Source organism: Lonchura striata, chromosome 1 (assembly GCF_050655825.1).
Source record: "Lonchura striata isolate lonStrDom1 chromosome 1, ASM5065582v1, whole genome shotgun sequence".
Lineage (NCBI taxonomy): Eukaryota > Metazoa > Chordata > Aves > Passeriformes > Estrildidae > Lonchura > Lonchura striata.
Window position 1 is genome coordinate 77,675,548 of NC_140703.1, and position 22,928 is coordinate 77,698,475.

At 37.0% G+C, this 22,928-nt stretch overlaps 1 protein-coding gene and 1 non-coding gene across 3 annotated transcripts in view; one reads left to right on the forward strand and one right to left on the reverse strand.

Annotated features, from left to right (window-relative positions):
- The window catches only part of GPC6 (glypican 6), a 726,663-nt gene that overhangs the window by 503,328 nt on the left and 200,407 nt on the right, over positions 1-22,928 (forward strand). For both annotated transcript variants that reach the window (XM_077781485.2, XM_085556757.1), the window contains exon 4: positions 14,971-15,136. In XM_077781485.2, the coding sequence (XP_077637611.1) occupies positions 14,971-15,136 (166 nt within the window). The remainder of the gene's footprint in view (positions 1-14,970; positions 15,137-22,928) is intronic.
- Positions 3,050-3,238, reverse strand: LOC116184358 (U2 spliceosomal RNA). The gene has a single exon (XR_004149127.2). It is a non-coding gene; the product is annotated as a U2 spliceosomal RNA (small nuclear RNA).

Genomic DNA, 22,928 nt, shown 5'->3' on the forward strand with positions numbered 1-22,928 from the left:
TACTTACACTATAAATGGTTCCCAGAATAGACTGCACTTGATTTTGATGTCTGAAGCTCCATCTTCACTTTTCCTTTGTGCCCATAAATAAGTAGAGAATGAATATAAGCACTCCACAAAATTTTCATTTATTGTACTTCACATGCTGTCATTTTCCCAGTGTTTTGATTCTTGCATTCAGAATACTTTGTGATATCAAATAATTCTGGGTACAGAAGCCTCTGAAGATTGTGAAACCAATATTTCTCTAGATTTAATTTTTTAAATTCAGTATTTGAATGGTTTTCTTCTCGAGTGATTTAAAATACTTTCTTTTATTATCTCTTGAAGTAGACTAAACTTACTGTTCATACTAAAAGAAGTAACTTAACTGGGACCTAGAGGAAGGTAATAAGTGCTTTATGGGGACTTAAGATAAAATAGCAAGGGCTTTGCTATAGAAATAAATATGGGGAAGTTCAAGCACCTACAAAATATCAGCAATATCCACTGAACAGTCAAAATTGTTCTGTTTCCCTATTTTATATTATCAATTATCCCAACCTAAGCCTTCCCTGACACAGCTCCAGGCCATTCCCTCAGTCCTGTCACTGGTCACCACAGTGAAGAAATCAGTGTCTGCCCTTTCTCCTCCCTCCATGAGGAAGCTGTAGCTGCAGTGGGATCTCTCCCCAGTCTTCTCCCAACTGAACAGACTAAATGACCTCAGCCACTCCTCATGTAGCTTCCCCTCTAGATCCTTCACCACCTTTGTGACACTGCCTTTGGACACCCTCTAATAGCTCTATATATTTCTTTTATTGTGGTGCCCAAAACTATATGCAGGATTTGAGGAGAGGCTGCACTAAGAATATAGCAGAACAATCTCTTCCCTTGACCAACTGGTAATTCCAATTAATCAGATAAAGGGAGCAAAATTATTTTTTTAGTTTTGATCAAAGCAATGAGTAAAATCAATCTGCAGAATTTATTCTGATTTTCATTGTATCCCATCATATTTACAAAAACTTCATCTCCACAACTCCTTTTTTTGTTTTGTATACTGTATTTATTTTAATAAAATAATATAAACTTAGATCTTTTACAGAGCATAAAAGATAAATATGTAATGAAACAAACCCAGCCTCTTCAAGACTGTACTGTACTCTAAGATATCTAACTCTTACTTAGCTCACATTGTGGACTTTTCTACTTAGAACATTATTCTCATTTTAAAATTTCTCTTATGAGAGAGAAACAGGAAAATCAACTTCTTAGATGAGCAAGTAATTAAATAGCTTCCTTTAATAACCATCTCTAGTTATCACTTGGTATTTAGGCATTCAAAAAATAAAGAAATAAAATGCTGTGCATAAGGGGTTTGCTTGCTCACATGCATGCTAATAGCCATTAAATGATAATATAGCATGATCATTATGTTAAAACCCATAATACTGAAGAAATTTATATTTTTTTCTTGTGCACCTATGTCCATAAGTAAGAGTGTTAAAATTTTCACATTTTCAACTACTACAGCAGGAATATATACTTTTCAATTGAAGTGATAATATGTAAAGTATTTTGTTAATGCTTTTCCTCTGAATTAAGAAATCCAGCTATAGTGAAATTCTTTCTGGTTCAGCTTGTCTTTCAGTGCCCTTGACAACTGTAGGGTAAAAGAGAGAAGTGGGAAGAGAGGCTGATTCCTGTGCTTCAGGATTTCAGTCTTGGCTAGGTGTGTTTTCTTTAATCTTTTTTTTTCATTTTTTAGCTTTTTCTCATTGTTATAGGTGCCCAGCAGTATTTTTGTTCTATCTCTAGCAGCAGAAATATCTACTGATCTCACCATTTTGTAAGTCTGTTCGCACAGCTAGTCAGAAGTCTTATGGGTAGAACAAGATACAGGAACAGGAATAAGATATATGGCTTGTAAAGGGCTGATTATAGTAAGAACCCACTTCCTGGAGTCATCTTGCACACGGGAGCATTTCTGCAATATTATTTTGTACATTTTTGTTCCAATGTTATTTGCCAAAGCTCTCTTTTTAAAAGAGTGTTGATTTCACAGTGGTATTCCCTTTATCTTCTTCACTCAAGGTGAAGAATATTGCTGCACTGAGGACATCTCTCCTATCCTGTGATATGCCTTTTTGTTTTGTACACGACAGACTTTTCTTACTTTTAAAAGGTTTTGAAAGAGGTTGTGGTAGAGTAGCTGACAGTTCATCCATACCGGAGATGATAAGGATGAGACATCATTCTGCAGGCATTATAGATGGATATCTGGCACTGAGAGTGCCTTTATGGTTTGAGAGTGTTTATCCCTGTGGTTCTGGAAACCAGACCACTAGGTGGATTCTACTGCTGTACATAAATTGTATTCCAGCATGTTTAATAAATCAGGTGGCTTAATCAAATAAAGACAAATGGCAATGGAACAGCTTAACTACAAATTTACAGCCAGGTAGCCATTAAAAACATTAGATATATTTTACTTTTACTGGGTTGTCTGACTTAGCCAACAATAAATTCAGTCATTTTTCACTTAGAGACATGGTTCAAATTGTCATTCAGGCCTATCTATGTGGTCTTTTGAGGTTCAAGATGAATGGGTTTTTTTCGTCCAGCAAGGACTGACATCTTATTTTACAAGCTGTAGAGCCTCTTTCACTTTCTTAAAGGAGAAATTGGTGTGCTGAGGGAGAAATACAAAAATCCTTCCCTTGGTCTAGTAGCAGGTGTGTTAAGGACCAGTGCAGTCAACAACAGTACAGTCAAGACTGCCCTATTTATTTTTTTTAGAAAGACTGTGACAGTCAATTGGGAAGAATGACACCAGCAGGGACAAGAGCAGTCCCAGGTACAAACCTTCCCCCTTTTGCACCGTGCGTCAGGCTGAGATTTTAGCAGTTCTCCATAGAGAGCATAGCATAGAACAGTTGAGGGCTGGTATTGTGGCTATCATCAGAGGATCTGTGGAAGCATGACAGATCCAGAGTCTACCTAAAAAAAAGATGAAAGCACACAGGGTTGTTTTATGCCCAGATAACACATCCTGACATGCAGTCATGATGTGACCACAGTAGCTGGAAACAATGCACTTTTGGGTTGATGAATGGAGTGGATGCAGAAAATGATTACTCCTTCCCATGTCTTCCAAATCCATTTAATATAAAATCTTTAAGGTGAGGATTTATCAGATAATAAAGTGATAAGAAAAGATGATGCACTTGATCTTAGCCAACAGCTGGGAAGTGTGCATTTGGGACAGGAGCTTCAGTAAATACTGCAGAGCACTTCTGCCCACTGAGGATGATATAGGATCAGCACTTCCAAGGGCTGTTGACAGATCTAAAAGATGACACATAAAAGAATTATGTCTTCACCTGAGAAAGTAAGAACTGTAAATCAATACAATTACAGTAGTTCATAGAGATAAGTGAAATTGCTGGGATTTAAATTACTCTGGCAAAATTTCTGAGCAAATGAAAATAATTTTAGACTGTATTGTTTACCTCCTTATTATCTTTTATTTTTCTAATTTATAAATCTGCAGCTGACTAGTATCCCTATGCAAAATGAATTTTCTTGCTCAGTTTTGGATAAAGGAAAAAGTAATCTGAATAACATCTTACATGCTGAGAATTTATGAGGAACAAGATATTAAAAATATTTCCATGTGGTTGTAGACATTATTTCTGGGTTGTACATCAGCCTAAAATGCAGGGTAGGTTAAATAAAGATTTAATAGCAAATTTCGCATACAGTCTATCTCTAAATAAAAGAAAAAGTAAATATGATTGTTAGATATATTTTAATAGATTATGTTTGATCTGCTTCCTGCAGATATGAACAAATAACCAGCTTAAACTCAACAAATTGTCTTTTATTTGGTACTTACTTCTTTCAAAACAATGCTACAATGTCCTTACTTTCCACTGGAATTATTTCCCAAAAATTACAGTACCTAAAGTATATTATTATGATACTAGGTGTCATAAATGCAATTTGCTGCTGCAGTTCACCCTTCTGCTATTGGGGAAAAGACAATGTGTCTAATTTTAGTTTTTTCATATATGATTTCAGGTTTTCTTATGTTTATGTGAATCTGAGTATGGAAAAGGAAGAAAGTTGAATCTTTTACACAGGGCTAGTTTGTTTTACTATGTAAAACATTATCTGGGAAATTATATATTTGACTTCATATCATGTAGTCATCTAGTGCTAGTACTTTGGACCATGTTTTTCTTTAGTGTACAACTCAGAGACAAAATGCTGAGAAGAATCCTTGTTCATAGAAACATCTATTCTCCTAACTATTCTTGTTTTAATCACCTCCCTACATTTCTGTTGTTGTATCTTGGAAGTAGGACACACAGACACTAGCGAAGATCCCTCTGTTTTTATGTTTTGTGTTTATAGGTATGGAGTTATGAGGAAGGGATTAAAACAGGAATAAAAGAAAATAAAATTATGAGATGAAGATTTACTCTCAGCTATGCAGTTCTAAAATCTGCAAGTGCAATACTCAGCAGAAATGTGAGCACACATCCCATAAACAAGTCATTCCAGACCATAGTCATCATCCCAAGGTGCACTTGAGCATCTGTTAAATATTTTATATATGGTACTTATATTTACAAGTAGCTCTCTGAAAACCTAACAAGAGTATCAGAAAGACCATAAAGGAGGAAATGTTAACATGGAGCTGCAGGGTGATCTCACATGACTTGGGCCCATGTAATGCAGTGGGCATTTATGGATCCTATAAATAGATGGTGAACTATTTTTAAAGTATCTCTCTGCTTCTGTGCTACACTGAATATATTACCAAGACTTTTTGTTGATTATTGGAACCCAGCAACGTATCTGACTAGATCCTTGCTGGGATACCTTCAAGATCTGACATACTTCTTCCCTTTAGAACTCAAGGAAATAGTTAAATATATTTGTTTCAATTTCTGTACTTGCATATGAGTCACACAGAATTTGTTTTACTGTTGTGGTCCATCTTGTGCTTAATTCCCATTATGACATTAATAAACAAAATACTATATTCTATTGTGTCCCAAAAAAATAACATCTTGCTTTGTACTGGGCTGCAGGGTCTTCAGAAAACAGTCCCTCTTTAAAGCAAGCTTCACAATTCTTAGTGCCTTTAGGACTGTTTTGTACCTAACCTGTCTCTGACATGGTGTGACCATCGTACTGGGAATGCTCCGAGTGAATGTTTTGTTTCAAAACTCAGCACTCCTTATTTGGTCTTTTGATTTTCATGGAGAAGGACCAAGAACATGAGCAACTTGACAAACCTTGTTTGATTTCTATGAATATTCCTTAGCCTTTTTTTCCCAACAGCCCAAGGCTAGCACCTGAATGTACCTGAAAAATGTTCAATATAGGAATATGATGAGGCTTAACCAGTAGGCAAAACCGTTAAACTTGGACTTTCCTGCTTCATTACTCCTACAATTTTATTTCTTTCTCTAGTAAAAATACCCTCCTTTTAGTACTGATCTATCCAGTTCCTACCTCATGTCACTGTGAATATGCAGCCCAGACAATTCACCAATTACACAGGAAAACAGATGGAAGGAATCCACTTTGTTGTTTCTAGGAGATTGCCATTGTCAACAAATTCTGATAATGATCACATTACTATTTAGTGACCAACATATTATAATCTTTAAAGTGTCTTTTACATCTTGACTCCATGTTGCTTAGTGCATGAAGGAGCAGGAACAAGTTGGGTCAATCTGTTGTCACTTGTCACCTCAAATTATTGCATAACTTATCATCAGCCAAGACTGCCAATATTATGTATGCATTTATTTTTTTCTCCTGAGTGTGTTGTTGCTGACATTGCACAAATAAGACATCCCACAGCCCTTTCCACCACTCTGATTCATGCCCTTTTTCAGTCACTGAAACAATTCACACATCAGTAGACGGTGAAGGAGAGGTGCTTCTGAGTACTTGTGAGTGATCAGAGCAGTTTTGCCACTCTCTCTCTCTCTCTCTCTCTCTCTTAGAAAACTGATTTTCTTCTCAGGTGCTTTTTTGGTTGGTGTGGTAAATCATAGGCAATCAGCAAGAATGCTCTCAGGTATATAGTCTGCATTTCAAACTTCGTGGGTGTTGCAAGTAGGATGACTTTGACCATTCTTCGCATCACTTTCTTATCCAGATACTTCTGCACAAAACATCTAAGTGCACAATTTGATCATTATCTCCTGCTGTGACAGTTCTCTTTCTCTCAGAGTTTTTCCTTCTGCTTATCTGGGGGTTTGATTTACAGATTATCAAGGACTTCCCTTTCTATTTATGATTTGTGCCTGAGCAATACTTAACCTACTTCTCTACAGCAGTTATTTTGCTCACAGGGAGCATGAGTCTGAAAGAAGTGAGAACACTTTTAAGTGAGAGGCAGTTTAGACTTTTTGCTCTGAGAAGAAAGCAGAGTAGCTACTTTTTATTAAGAGAGTGTCTTAATGTTTACATTCCAGAAGAAATGATGGAGTTTGAAAACCTAACAGTTGTGAGAGTCCTTCTTTGTTTCTGTGTACTGGAAAACTTTTCATCCTCTGGGAGTGGATAAGAAATTATTCAGAGATTTTTTTCACCTTAGTGCTGTCCTCAAAATTCCAGGAAAGTAACAGATGGAATCTGCACCTCAGATTCTGTTTAATGTGGGATTACTATAAAAACAGATGAGAAAGATAAATATTCTTCCACAAAATTTGCAGGGCAGATTTTTCAGCTCAGTGATATCTCATGGGATGTAAATTCTTGTATCCTGGAGTATTTTCTCAGCTTACATATTTGTAAGTCAAATAAATTTTCACTTCCACCAAGTTTGTTTGAATTTAATTATGTTTCTGACAGGTAAAACAGGATTTAAGAACATTTTAATATTTATATCTGAGTGTTCAAACATTTTATTTTATAAAAAAATTTCTTTAAAGTGTCACTCAGAAGTGAATCAAGAGATTAAAAAAATAAGCTTTACACAAAATATCTTGTGACTGCTGCTTTTCAAGTGGTTTTCTAAATTTAGATTTTCTGTGTTAAGATCATCTCATAAGTAATTTTCCTAGTTTCCTGAAAATAGGGAAGGCTATTCTTTTTCTCTGTATATAGAGCTTCAGTCTCACCCAAGTAAACATCTGAATATTTTGTCCTTGTCTTTTTTTGCTCTTGATTTCTGTAAGGAAATTGTGAAATTCCATAACTCATCTCTCCAACAGTTTTTTATTATTTGATGTTCAACTTCCTGCTGTAATCTCTTACAGACTTCCAGACATTATTTTCATATGGCCACTTTCACAATTACATGTTGTGATAACTTAGGCAAATTATAGATAAGAGTGATGCTTGTAGGTAGTGCTCAAAAAATTTTGATACTTAACCTCCTAGGGATTTATATACTTAAATTCTTTTATAAATGGCTTGTAACATTTCATGGTTTCTCATGTGCTAGATAGAGGGGCAATATTAGAACACTTTCCAGAATTATGCACATACTGGACCACAACTGAGATGATGAAATAAGAAAAATGCCTCAAATTTTGTAAGCATTAAAAAGAAAAGTAGTTGCCATGTTTCTTATGATTTCAAAATCATGGATACTGGTAAAGTGCATCTCAGGTGGACAAGAACAATGGCTAAAATTTCCTCTTCTCTCTTAGTGCTGCATGGTTTGTTATCAGATAGTAAATGTGTCATCTTTTTTGTTACACTGTAAAACTTTTCTAGGGTTCAACTATATTGCCCTAAATTTAATTAACATCTTATACTATACATTATACATTTGCTAGAAAAATATTTTCTGGGCTATTAATATATTAATATTAAAATGATCATATTTTGTCTCATCATATTAATGAGATATATTATCCCAGGATTGTGAGAATCTTGGAGCTGCTTAAAGGGCTGTAGTTTTTTATTTTCAGTTTGATATAATTCAAGCATAAAGTCATAGGCACTAGTACAAAGCTGTACTACTTAAACCAGCTCTTCTAGCTTTCAGTCAACTGGGATGATATTGTTAAAAAGATAGCTATTTTTGTCTTTAGGGGGTTAGTATTAGACTAGACTTTTTGTTGACATAAGCAAATATTCTCAAATTTACTTTCTACAACATAAATTACTAAGTATGGCTGATGCAATACTTCTATTTTTATATCAGATTGTGCTATAAAAGCAGTGAACTGAGGTCTAAACTTCTATGAGCCAGTCTGAAGCAATAAGAAATACTTCAATAGAGCATTCAAAACCTTATTATTATTTCTATGTAGTTATAATTGGATACATACAGACACAATTTCAGCTGAAATCCACTGAAAAGAAATTTCTTGATATCTTGACTATTAAATTAAATCAGTAATAACACAGCATTCATGAAAACAGCCAAAATATGGACAAAGAGAAATTTAATTACTTGGATCCAACAGTAAGCAGATCTTCTCTGAAGAAAAGAAAGATCAAAAAGAACAAAACCATCATTTCCAGCTAAGCTTTACCTGCTTTTCTCAGTTTAAAAAAAAAAAAAATAATAATCAATAGGGAGTAATTGTAACATGTGGAGAAAGTAATGTCAAAGGTATATGGCAAAAAATAGTCACTGATTGCACTGAAGTTTAGTCATTGTCCTGAAGTTAATTAAAGATTAAATGAAAGAAAAAATTCTTAGGATGTGTGATTCAAAGGTTTCTAATAATCTTGTGTGCCCTATAAAGTGTGCTTTGTGATACATCTCAGTATGATCCTGGTTACATCATTGTTATGATGGGCGGTCAGAAATTATGAGTTTTGTGCTTTGGAGAAATTTCCTCAGTACTAGCACATTGAATGCAATTCTTAATTAAAGATTTTTTCTCCTTCCTTTTCTTCTGAAATTGCAAGTATGAACAACAAATCCTTATGTCCCCTTTGATCTTTAAATAGAATATTTGATAAGAATGCTAGAATTAAACTGTGGAGGATTTGGGGACAGGAATCCCTAGAATTGTACCATGGAGTTCTCTACAGATTAACTTTCTGGTAAAAGAATGTAGGGAGACTTCTTGAAGTTCGTCAAGACATTCTAATGTATGCAAGCTAAAATGCTGACCTGGCCACATACATAGAGCATTTTATCATGCAAGGATAGTGAAGGGCCAAGAGGGGAAGCCATACAAGGAGCGGCTGAGGTCACTTGGTCTGTTCAGTCTGAAGAAGAGACTGGGGGAGACTCCATTGCAGTTACAGCTTCCTCATGGAGGGAGGAGAAAGGGCAGACACTGATCACTGTAGTGACCAGTGACAGGACTGAGGGAATGGCCTGGAGTTGTGTCAGGGAAGGTTTGGGTTGGATATTAGAAAAAGGGTTCTTCCCCCAGAGGGTGGCTGGGCACTGGAACAGCATCCCAGGGCAGTGGTCACAGCACCAGGCTGACAGAGCTCAAGAAGCGTTTGGACAATGCTCTCAGGCACATGATGTGATTCTTGGCATGCCCTGTGGAGGGCCAGGAGTTGGATTCAATGATCCTGATAGGTCCTTTCCAACTCAACATGTTCTGTGATTCTGTGACTCTAGTCCTAAATAAACTATTGAGATAATTAGGCCATGAATAAAATAATGCTTAGGAAACTTATTCATTTTTCTATCATTAAGTAGATGGACTGCGCAGAGATCCAAAAATAATTTAATGATGTCAGTACCTCAGTTTCTCAGACAGTGTGCACCATTTCTTTGCTGGACATACATCAGCTTGCTGAGTTGAAAGCTAGATCATTTAGCCAAGACTAAAGTGTTAAAGACATTGATTCCTATCAAAATTCTCTCCACTTATGAACCATTTATATGAGATTATAGGAATACAGCTCACCCTCATTTTGAGCACCAAATGGAAAGTAGAAATTTCCAGTTTTAATCCAGCAGCTTGAATGTAAATACATTTGTAAAGCTTCTGAAGAATAAAGTCTAATCCTCCTCTCCTTCAAACTATGCACTGTTCTAGAGGCATTTTTAAAGAGTACCTATTTCAGTGGCCAATTGGCTAGATTGGCTGGTTCCTCCCAGCAGGTTCCCCTACAAGGTCTTCATGCTAAGGAGTGACTCCGTGGTTTCAAATGGGAGGAGTTCCTCTGGGAGCACAGGAAACATAGGAAGTATGTGTGTTCCCTGATGTGATCTCAGTAGCGATGCATTTTGCATATATTTGACAAATTTTATTTTATGCCAAGAAATAACACAGTTTGAACCTAAGTATGGGCTGTGTGAGTTTAGGTACATTCAATGTAACTTTAGAAGAACACCCCTACCTTATAAACAGACAAGGTATACCAGCTGCTTTGGTAAGAAATCTCCTATAAATAACAGAGAAATGTTCTAAAGGTGACCAGTTGTTTAATAAGTTTCTCTGATTTTTTGTATCAGAAAAAAAGATTTGTGTTTGTATACTTGATAAAGCCAAGGATTTTGATTATAAAAACAGGTCAAATATATTACAAAACAGTCTCCAAATGAAATGCTACAAGAGAGTAAAATTTCCTGGCTTTTACCCAAATAAAGTCTCTCCTCAATTATTTATATTTGCAAGTTCACCATTGCAAAATCTGTCTTCTAGATGAAATAATATTCCTCCTAGACTTTCTGAAGAAGAAGAACAAGTGTTCAGTAATGAAGCCCTTAAGAATATTGCTTTTGGGGGATTTTGCATGTATGCAAAAACATGCATTTGGGTAAAGCTGAAGCTGTCAGAAAATGGTACAAAATGCAGTAATGTAACATGTCCTGAAGCTACTAGGCTCAATCAAAGCTCAGAAAGGCACTTTTCTGATGTGCTGTATTCCACGTACACTTAGGCTAAAATGAGGCTGTCCTAGTCAGTCAGGGAGACAGCCTGCTGTAGTTAATGACTCCTCTATAGCAGTTTCCCCAGTTATGTCATTCAGTGTGATCTGACAGATTTATGTGATTTACATATGAACCGGTTATTTCTAAACTTTGCAAATTTCTCTGCTGTGATTATTGAGAACCAATTGCAACATGCATGAAAAGACAAAAAATAAAAGAAATATCAAGCTGTACCCATCAAAAAATGTTACGTAAAGAAAAAATCATTGACACTTCTGAGCTGAGAAACAATTCTTCTCAGGAAATGCAGGTTTTGAGGTTTTTAATACCTCTGAATGAAATTAAGGTCTGCTTTTTGGCTGGTCTGAAGAAAAGTACTTAGATGTGAGAGACTCTGAATATTATTTTCTTTTAAGATGGAAATGAGAAATGAACTTTCAAAATGCATTTCATAGCATTTTCCAGCAGCAAGAAGGTGGTTGAAAATAAACTTTCTGTGATAATATTCAGATTTCAGTAGTTTATAGCTTCCTGAAATACTCACACTCTAAGTTGGATTCTTTTTATATTGTGGTTCTTACCAAGATTTCAGAATCTTAGAACAAAATTTGACTATTTTTTGCATGAAGTCAGCTGTTGTTGAGAGAAGAAAAAGATCTAACTGTATTCTTTGAAAACAAAGGTGCAGAAAAAGCAGCTGAAGCTGAGAACTGAAATCTGGCTGTTCACTGAAGACTAGGTCCATAAAAGCACTTAACTGCTGTAAAAGAGCATTTAACTTTTAGCCTTCAGAGTTCTAAAGTAGTTGTGGTATTGCTAATATTTCCCTGAGCCACAGTTTGGATACCTAAAGGCACACCAGTACTGCTAAGTGACAAGTGAATATGGAGCATGATTGAGAATGGGACTCATCCCTTGCTCAGGTCACAGCTTAATTGTTAGCCCTCTTCACAGAAGTGTTTTGGACCTCTCCACCTGTCTCTCCATGCAATACAGTTCTGGCAGGATAGACACTTTCTCCAGAAACCTACATGAAGCTATCTGTCTTGTTGTGGCCCCGTCTTCTTTCAACACTGAGCAGAGTATAGTCTGCTCAGTGAAACCTCCAGTCTCACTTCAAAACACACAACATTATATTTAGCTTCCTTTTACTCCCATTGCCTTCACTACTGACTCCTATTATTCCAAACACTTGGAGCTGAAAAATAACCACCCAAAATAATAATTGTGTATTTTAGTCACTCAGGTACTAAGTGGAACCCACCCAGAGGAGGTGTAGTGCCAATACAATGTGGCAGTATGGGATGTGGCCAGCTTGGAGCAGAAGGTGTGAGCAGTAAGCAAAGTGAATGCAATCCAGCAGGCACAGCAATTCATCTATGCTTGTATTTTATGCCACCAGTGCAGCATATTCTGAAACCATGTTCTGCAACATCCAGCTTGATCAGCACAGATTTGCTTGTGTTAGTCTTTGCCAGATGATGATGTAGGTAAGTCAGATGCAGATATAAATAATATGACAGAGGCTTCTGTAGAAACCTTCTCCACCTGCTGTTTACTTGGACCCACCTCTTGGCTTCTTCTCTTAAAAAAGACATTAGTTCACTCTTAACATAAGCAGAGCACCTTTCATTCTTGTAAAATGCTGTTAATGATGCCACCATTTTGTATGAGATATTAAGACACTCAGACAAGATATGAGACAACTGGGTCCTGCTCATTCTTTTTGAGTGGTTGGAAGTTATCCTGACTACTTCACAGTGGAGTGTGACCAGAAGTAGTCTGTTAAGGGATTTGTGCAATGTGACAAGAATTCAAGATTCACAGGGCTGGTGTAGATATTCTAACTGGCTTTTAGGGTCCTGTCCTAGCAGATCTGGGACATGATCTGGATCTCTGGCAGTGTAAAACATGATTGCTAGTTTCATCTCAGATTACTCTTGTTATAAAATGAAGCTCACATAAATATTTACGGTATTTGCTCTATATAAAGACAATATAAGAAAGATAATATATAATATAAAGACAGGGACTCTCTTCTCTCTTTTAGAAATGTTTTTCAAGAATTAGATTGACAGGAAGATTTTGTATAAGATGAAGATCTTATTGGTATATGTCAGCACAAGTACCAAAGTGGATTTGGGAATGTGTGGATGGGAAATTGTGTGGATTCCAGCTGAATTTAGGGGTCAACTCTGGTAACTTGGCATTGACAAGACTACTGGAACTGGGAAGTACAACTTTAGGCATGAAAGAAACCTAATTTATAAAACTCTCAGTACTCACAGATGGAAATATCTCTGGATTTAAGGAACAATTTCAATGTAAATTGGAAGATTCTGTTGTTGACCATAAATACACGAATTCTTCTTACTTCCTTCTTTGGTACTAGTCTTTTTGTAAAAATTGACCTGTTCTAGGTTTGCAAGTATACAGCAGTTGGATAAGTGACTCTAAAAAGTAGTTCTGAACAGTGAAAATAATAAAGTCCACCTTTTTAAATTTGGATTTTCTGCTGTTCAATAATGTGTTCAATAAGGAAGTTTCCCCTTGTTCTTTTTCTAACCAATGGGTCATTCATAGCATCATTTTCAATGTGGATTCTTTGATGTCTATGAGGAACTGACCTCATGTTTCACCCTTTTCCTTAGTAAAGGCAATAATAGAGCCTCTCTCTTTTTCTCTCAGCTGTCTATTTAAAAGAAAAAACGTGTAGGGTCTCAATGTTCTTAGACCTGAAGTGTTCAGTTAAATTTGATTGAAACTGGCTGATGGTTCAAAAGCTATTGGAAAGGATGGATAAATATACCTTCACAAATACCATCAGTGTTCTGCTAGTAAAGTGCAGAAGTTAGTGCCTAGGAAACTAAAGCAAAAATCCCTTCTGAGCATATTCAGAAACATGTGCTATATCTCAGAACCATTTTAATTTAAAAATGTCCTGTGTAAAGACTATGTTCTCTATAGTTCTCTAAAAATCAGTGATTTAACATCAAAAGGAGAGAAACAAATTCTAGAGTAAAAGAAAACACAATTTTAGTACAATCCCGATAATACAAACAACATCAATCAGTTCAACCTCTACAACAACAGGGCAAAGTTAGATTCATGCTTTTAGCGCAAGTGACCATGATTATGGAAAAATAGTTTAATCCCTTCAAGTTCAAATCAGTAGTGTTGCCTTTATTCATAAACCAACAGGTTGAGTGAAAGGAGTGCCATTGCTTTGCAGTGTCCTGTCCAGGAATTTGGAAATCACTGAGGAACCTGCAGCTTTGTCATTGCTCTAGTTTGTTGGTCCAGCATGAGATAATTATGCTCCACTGCACCATGACAAGAGATTAATGTGGGTAGTACCTAGTGTGCACTTTTAATCCAAGCTAGAAAGTCTGGCATGAAAATGTATATTTTACTAGTACACATGACTTTTAAAGTCTGAGATTAGAAAGTTAAATGCAGAAGTTCACATATGCCAACATATGCCATGCTGATGTGAAAATTGAAATGCATTATATTGCCTATAATGCTTTTTGTGACTTCAGATGTTGAAAGCATACCAAAAAAATAAAAACCCCAAACAAACCCTGTCTGATCTCTTTATGAATTTGTCTGAGAAGGAAGAAGGGTATTTTTGTCTGAAAACAGAATGATACCCCTTTGTCATCATGTAGTTCAGAATAAATTTATAGACACCGTTAAGATTATCCTGGATTTACTGTGCTTTAATAAAGAGGAGATTTTAATCCAGTGCCAGTGTGACTGACAGTTCTAGCTTACATAGGAAGAGTGAGAAGTCTCCTCAGGATCCTCCATGCTAGGATCAGTCAGTTACTACCCAGCTGATTTCCTGGCTGTTTTTCCTTTGCTTTTCCAGGAGATTTTGTGTGGGAGGGCTGGGGAGGCAAGCACTGCTATCAGTAGGGAAGTGTTGACTTTTGCATTCCTGAAAGTCACTGCTGCGCTAAATGAAGATAATTGGCAGGAATCAATTAGTTTTGTAGGAGGGTGTTATTAAGGGTTGAGCTCTTTTCACAAATTGCCCCTTCTGCATTTACTGCTTGAGAGGCATAATCTCAGCCATCCCAAAATCCACAGGACAGGAGATTGATTTTCTCCTTTTTCTTTTTCTTTCCCTGCCTTAAACTCTGCAGGTCAGTCCCACCCCAGGGTGCATCCGGGCGTTAATGAAGATGTTGTACTGCCCTTACTGCAGAGGACTTCCCACTGTGAAACCTTGCAACAACTATTGCCTCAATGTAATGAAGGGCTGCCTAGCAAATCAGGCTGATTTGGATACTGAGTGGAATCTGTTCATAGGTAAGAAGACTTTAAATATTAGTGGAAGGAAACTGGTAATATCAAGCCTCTGCAGGGTTCTGTGAGGTTAGAAGACACTGTGGGTCAATATTCAGAATGAAGCAACTGCAGATGCAGCTCACTTTCTAATTGAACTTCATGGCTTGCAGTAAGAAATGACTGCTTGCTGTGCCCTAAGCCAGTCACATTTCACATTTCATATTTCCAAAGGAATGGTGTGGTGTTACGGCTCCTGAGCTGAATTATTACATGCTATTTGAAATGTTGAGAAAGATTTGGTTGAGGATTTGATAACAAGCTTAACATGGCAGAAATAGAATGTATTACAACTGAAAACCAGGCTCTTGCAAGCTGAGAAGTTAATACCATTGTATAACATCCAGTCAACATAAATCACAACAGCTGCTGTTCTTAATTCTGGTAGTACATAGTCAAAAAGCTTTCAAAGTTACTATATGAGAAATTATTAATTCCTCATTCTTGCCTAAAATATCTAACATCTCCCTTCCATTGTACTGAATATAAAGTACCAAATGTGCAACCCCATGTTAGAATGGAGCATAGAATATATATTTAAGAAAAACTGCTCCCACAAGTTATTCACATAACTCTTCACTCAGATAAATGAAGAATAAAAAAGGAAGACTTATCCCTTAAAGAGCCATTCATCTGTCCTGTAGCAAAACAAAACAACCAACCAATTAAAAAAATCCCAAAACCCACAACAAGAAAAAACAAAACAAAACAAAAAACTTCCGGAAGAGCAACATATAACAAGAAATATTACTTTTAAGATGCTTTTGGTGATAGGATAAGATGACAATTAAATAAGGCTGATAATAATATGGGAGGAGTGGAACAGCTAGCTAGCCTAGACACTAATGAGTGTCCCATAATCCCATAGTCTAGACTGGATTTTGGAAAAATAAATGCAGCTGGAAAAAATTGGATAAGACTTTATTGCAGCTGAAGAAAGGAAATTTATTTTCTATTTTTGGAAAGATAAAATATAAGCAATCTCATTCTGCTTAATTTCAAACCCCACTGACCAATGTGACTTTGAAAATTTGACTCTGACTCATTCATGGATTTTTGCTTTACTCAGCAGTACAAGATGGATAGGGAGAACAAAACTGGATGAAAAATGAATCAGAGTATGAAAAGTGAAAACGAGCACTGAGCATGCTATAAAAATAGCATGCAAACAATATTAAACAAATTATGCAGATACATTTGCCTTCCCAGTCTCTTGTGCTACTTAAAGGAGTTGACATCAAAAGCAGTGCTGTATGGAGGGATACCCATGAGATTACTGGGGTAAAAAGGGAATCTGATCATCATCAGAAAGCTAAGTAGGAGCTGATGGGATAACAATTCTAACCTGTTAAGGACATTGCATAAGCCACTTTCCTTGTCATCGAATGATAAGCAAGTGCTGAAAAGTCACTAATTCTGATTAAAAAAAAATAACGTAGACTTTTAAGAAAAGAAACCCCAAACATTGGAACTAAAATAAACAACAGAGTTTCTATTAAGGCAAGCACCTGTTTAAATCAAAAGCTGGAAGTTAAGTTTTGAGCTGTTAAGAGAAGATTTCCTTTTCTGGTGGTTTAAATTCAGTGAGAATCCTGGGCACAGTGAGATGTACTGGAAAGTGTGGAAATGCTTACAGATTCAGACTTTCAGAATCTTTGCTGCAAAGCCTTTGTCTGCATCAGTGTCTCTTTTGCTTTGATTGTTCTTGCTCTCAGAAAATAAAAACTGCACGAAAGCTTCTATGTTATGTTAAAACATAGTGCTAATTTATTAAATACGTGTCAGGCAAGCTACTATGCAATTATCCCTGCAGGTCAGTGATGACAAGGCAGTATGCAGTATAAATACATCAAATCATATTTCCTCTTTCTTCTAACTATACAACTTTCCCTCTGTAACTTTATGGGGAAGAAAATAGAGGAGATACAAAGATTTTCATGTGTTTGGAAAAGGTATTCTGTTTTTTCCCATTTTTCAGGCCTCTGACAGCTTTGCTGAAGATGAGGGTCCTTCCTTTATGAAAGACTGAAATGAGGCAAGTTGTCTCTGTCTCTGACAGCTGTCAGAGGCTTTCTAATAACACATGCAATTCCCTTAGTGGTAAACACAACAAAACTTCTAGTCACTGAATTAAAACGAACAGCAGCATTTTACAGCACTGCTGAGCTATGAAAGATTGGAAATTACACATGAGCAGTTTTTATCCCTGTTCCAATACTAGGAACCATGCACTAGTGGAAAAAAAAAGATAATTTTGTGCATTAACAGTCTCTGCCTAGGCAGGAATCCCAAATGTTAGTGTATATTCATACGCAAGATAGTTCTGCTTAGCTCATGATCTCTGCACTGCAGGTTGTTTTGATAGAAGTTGGTACTAGGAGAAAACTCTCAGATATATTTGTCACTAAGTAAATCCTGTGGCTTGGACTGCATGTCCTGATATTGTTCTGTAGTTACAGCAATGGTCCAGCAACAGGCAAGATCTGCACGTGAGGAGGAGCAGAGGAAAGTAAATGAGCTGTTTGACAACATGTTGTGTTGCATGTTTTGCCTAGTTTATAAATACAGAAGTCAGGACTGAAATCACATATATATAGCACTAATAAATCTTGCCTCTACTTTCAAAGCTAGGGAGAGTGGGACAACTTCCCCTATAACATCTGGTGCTTTCCAAGATTTTATAGACTGTGAAAATTGGTAGGAGGTGAAACAGCTGCAGGAGCATGAAACATGGCTTATTAAATATTTCCTGGTTTTGTCACCTTAAAGCCTGTGTCCTTTTTGTGTAACATTTCATTATAGGCTTTTTGTATTTTGTTGTCTATATTATTGCATGATAAAATCCAAATGTTGCGTATCTCATTCTAGCAGATCATCTGCAACTCAGAATTTTGCCTGAAAAAGGAAGACAGTCTTTAATATCATATTATAATTATAAAACTGTAATGAAAAAAATGCTCCTTCCAGGTATTTATATAAAATATTTAAGAGGTATTTAAAAGTAAACTTGCCACACTGACTTTAAAAATGTGTATTTTGCAAAGCTTGCCTCTGATGTTTTGCCTGTCAGTTACCCATCATAATCTCCTTTGCACCCGTCTCAAGCAAAGTTGGCAAATGCAAGATAAAAAGCATGAGCAGAGGAACTGTACTGCTGAGGAAGGAGATTGCCTCAGGGAGGAGTTGACTGATTCTGTGGAGTGGGGAAAAGGGGATTTTCTCTCTCATGGCCCAACAGATATAGTCAAAATTATTCATCTCTCCACGGAGCTATACCAATTAACAGCAATAAGTATCAGGCATCCCACTGTTCATTCTGTCACAGAAACAGAAGAGATGGACAAAATTATTCCCACTAACAACAATTTAAAGCTGCTGTATCTTAGGGAATGGCATACAATTTTAGCAATACTGTTACTCTTCTTTCTCTTACTAACCTGTGTTTAAGTCCCTGTTCCTATCTTGAGATTCTTTGACTTTCTTTGACCTTAGCTTTCCCTATAATTGGTCATTTATTTCCCCTCAACTTCTCTTTTTTTCAAACAAGAATGTCAGCTGAGGAATGAGTCCACCTCAGTGGACACCACACTTTCTCTTGGTATCCTTATTCAGCTTCAGAATCAACAGCTGTAAAAAGATTATTTCCATGGAAGCAAGTACATCTCATTCTGACAGCTGCCTTAATCACAGCTTCAGGATGGCAAAGTGGCTGTAACCCATTTGTTTTTTGGAGAATTTATTTCACTATTAGAGTTAAGTTTCTTCTGTCTTGAGACAAAAACATAGATGATACTAAATCTGATAATCTAGCAAGATCGTGGGCCAAATATGATAATCCTTGTAGAAGTAATTTAGCACAACAGAAGAGTAAAAATCCAGGTACTTGTTTTAATCATAGTAATTACTGTATCTGAGCTTTTTTTTTTGTGGAAATCTAAAGTAATTGATAAATGCTTTGTTGCTGCAGTTAGTGACAAAGTGTAATGCCTGTGTAGTAGTGTATCAAATGCAATCCATGAAGGTATGATACTGCATGGCTATTTTTAATAGCAGAAATTAAAATTCTTTCTTTTTTTCCTACAAATTATTTTATGATAAATCAGACTCACCTCGAACATGTTTTAGTAGGCAGGTGATTGTAGAAAACACTTCAGAAGTTGTGCAGTAGTAGAGACTGCACCCATGTCTCAGGAAAGGAGCCAAGAGTTTGTGTCCGCAGCCACCCCTCTGCTTAGAGTGAAGAACAAGTGGCTTTGCTCTGAGTGTATTCCATATTTGACAAGCTCTTCTGTGCAGTAAGGCAGATCAGCATGCAGGGTGTTCACACTGCAGGATTCAAGGCCTGCAGAGCTGAGAGCCAGACACCTCCTACTGCCTCCATCCTTCCAGGCTTCATCAAAGGAGAAAATCATATCTGCAAGGCTTCAGTAGAAGAGTCTCATACCAGTGTTAAAATTATTTCTCTTACTATCATTGCAGTCACTCTGCATTACTAATAAACATTCTTCTTGTTGTTCTTTAAGAATCCCTTTTTTCTCCCCAGAAAAAGTATGACTCAGATACTTACTTTAGGAGTTGTCCTGAGGAAGAGTATACCATGCAATCTCACTTAGGGCAACTAGATTATTTTCAGAAAAAGTACGCAACAAAACCTTAACTACTTACTCCTAGTGAAAGTTTTAGTAATGAAAATATGCAATAGATTTCATTTACTACTTACAAAAATCCTCAGGTTTCTGTGCTTTCTCTGTTCCATGTGCAAGCACAGGGATAAACATTTTCCTTTTAGAGTTTCAAGAGGCCACCCTGATTTGACTTTTTTAATGGCTTATTACAGGAGTAAATGTGTCTTCAAGATTCACTTTTGTTCAGAGAAAAATCAGTCCATAATACTAATAATATTTCTTTACTAGTTTCTTGTGTTTCTTTTTTTGTTGTTGTTGTTGTTGTTTTGGTTTTTGGTGGGTTTTTTTTGTTTTTTTTTTTGAGGTCTCAAAGCAACCTTCTCTTCTCAAGACTGAACAACCCCAACTTACTCAGCCTGTCCTTTTAGAGAAGGTGCTCTGGTCTTCATATGAACTTCACGGTCCTCTGAGTTTGCTTCAACCATTCTGTGTTCTTATGCTGGGGACACCAGAGCTGGAGGCAGCACCCCAGTTAGGGTCTCAGAAGAGCAGAGCGAAAGGACAGAATCCCCTCCCTTGCCATGCTGGCCACTCTGCTTTTAATGCAGCCCTGGGTTCCACTGGCTCATGTTGAGGTTTTCATCAACCAGCATGCCCAGGTCCTTCCCTGCAGGGCTGCTGTCAGTCACCTCTCCAGCCCACCAGTAGGTGTGTCTGCCACTGCCACCACCCAGGCAGAGAACCTGGCACTTGGCCTTGCTGGATTTCATTAATTTCACACAGACCCACTTCTCAAGCTTGTCAAGGCCCCTCTGAACCCCTGGATGGCACACCCCTTCCTCCAGCATGCTGACCACACCACACTGGTGCCAGCTTGGCATTGTCATGTTCACAAGTTTGGTGTCATCAACAAACTTTCTGGGGGTGCACTCAATCCCTGTCACCTACAAAGAAACTGAACAGTATCGGCCCCAGTACCAACTCCTGAGGGACACCACTCATCACTGGGGCCCACGTGGACCATGAGGCATTGACCACAACTTTGTGTGTGGCCATCCAGACAGTTCTTTTTCCACTGAGTGGTCCATCCACGATACCCACGTCTCTCCAATTTGGAGACAAGGATGTCATGCAGGACAGTGTCAAATCCTTTGCATGAGTCCATGTAGATGATGGTTGCTCTGCTCTATCCACCAATGCTGTAGTCTTGTCATAGAAAGTTGCCTATTTGTCAGGCATGGTTTCCCCTTCATAAAGCAATACTGGCTCTTACCAATTACCTCTTTATTCTCTATGTGTTTCAACCTAGTTTCCAGGAGAATCTACTCCATCTTTCCCTTTTACTTATCTTTGCATAGTACAGAGAGAAGGCTGGCAGTCTGTTACAATGTTCAGTAGGCAAAAGTCTTGTTCTAGATTAATCATGGTAAGTAAGAGCAAAATCAGAGTTTTTAAGGAATTTTAGTTACCTGGAACTTGAATATCTTTCCTCTATCACCCTCCTCCTTAATCATTATATGAAAGTATACTGTGCTATTTTTTATATGTTAGCCTTTCATAAGGACTCTGGGAGAAAAAATAATTTCTATTATTTCCTCCCATAGAGCGGCACTGCAAAAGATTCCTGCATCCCTGGGGTGCTATTATTCCAAATTCAGAATTTCTGGTAGAAATTCATCATTTTGGCTTGATGAGCATAGAATGGACACTTGAATACAAACACTAAAAGTTCGTAATTTGCATCTTGTGCTTATATAAAAACTGATAGAATTCATGGTCAAGACAGCCTAAAACTCAAACCTGGAATATAAAGCCTTATTTTCAATTATTATATGCTTTAAAAATATTTAAAATTTTAGGCTAAAATCATCTTTTCTTGCTTTCTTCCTGAGCCAAAGTTATCATGACACTTCAAGTGAAACCACCTTTGCCAACCATCAGAATGAAAATAGGGAAAATTATCTTAACCTGATGCCTTTCATCTTTTCTACTTACTTCTTAAAACAACTTGAGCACCTCCAGAGTTTGCAGAAGTAATATTTTCTTTAAGTATCTTCTCAGTACAGACTATAGTAACTATTATACACCAATATCTATTCCCTTAGCTTAAGTGTCAGGTTTTGGTGAATGGCTCTAAGAGTGTGAAGGCACATTGTGAATATATATGAAAGAATGGGATCCCTAGTACAGAATTATTTTTCCCTGGTTTAGCTTATTTTTACAAAAACAAGGGGAAATTAGTAGAGTACTCTGATATGTGATACAACTGCAAATCTGGTTGATCAGAGGTTGAGAACAAGATTTGCATATGTAAATCTAATCTTTTTTATTAAAAACTTTTGTGTGCTTCAGGCCCATTAGTCTCTATAATGCACAGGCAGCAACATGAAGGAATTTGCAGTGCTATTAAAAACACAGGCTTAACACCTGTTGACAGTTATGCTAGTTCAGGTTAAAGATATGTAACTGTACAAATGAAAAGTGAATTCAGCTTCACAATGCCTAATTAAAAGTATTATAATTTTTTAATTCTCTTGTAAGCAGTAACCTCCATGATCCCATATTTTCCTCTCGTTTTCCAGATATAGTATAATCACTGCCTACAATTTAAATATTATACCAAGATCTGATGGTTTAGAGTACACAGGAGCACCCCTGAAATAAAGGGGACATCACCATTCAGTAAGGTAAATAAAATGTGTAGAAGAGGGGAAGAGTATTTAAACAGTATTTATTTCCCTCTGCTTTTCTTACCCCTGAAATATAAAGGATAGGCAACCTGGGTGTGTAATTCTTTGGATGGAAATGAATTCAGCCTGAGAGAATCTCTCTGAAGTTGTGGGACTGCCAGCAGAATGCAAAAAGCACCAGTACTTGCCTGCTGCTTAAACTCTACTTACCCTGCCAAATGTCTATGCTCCCCCTGGGGCAATATAGATGCTTACAATCAACTCACAGCATCCATTGCCCTGTATGTTTGCTTTAGGATGTGTCACTGAAGAAAGAGATTCCCTCCTGTAGGACGATGGGAATTGTGCTCCTGTTACTGGATCAAAAAGACTCTTCTGGGACTCATCTGGCCTGATCTTGCCAGTGACACCATTGACAGCTTGTTACTTGGGGGTGCATCC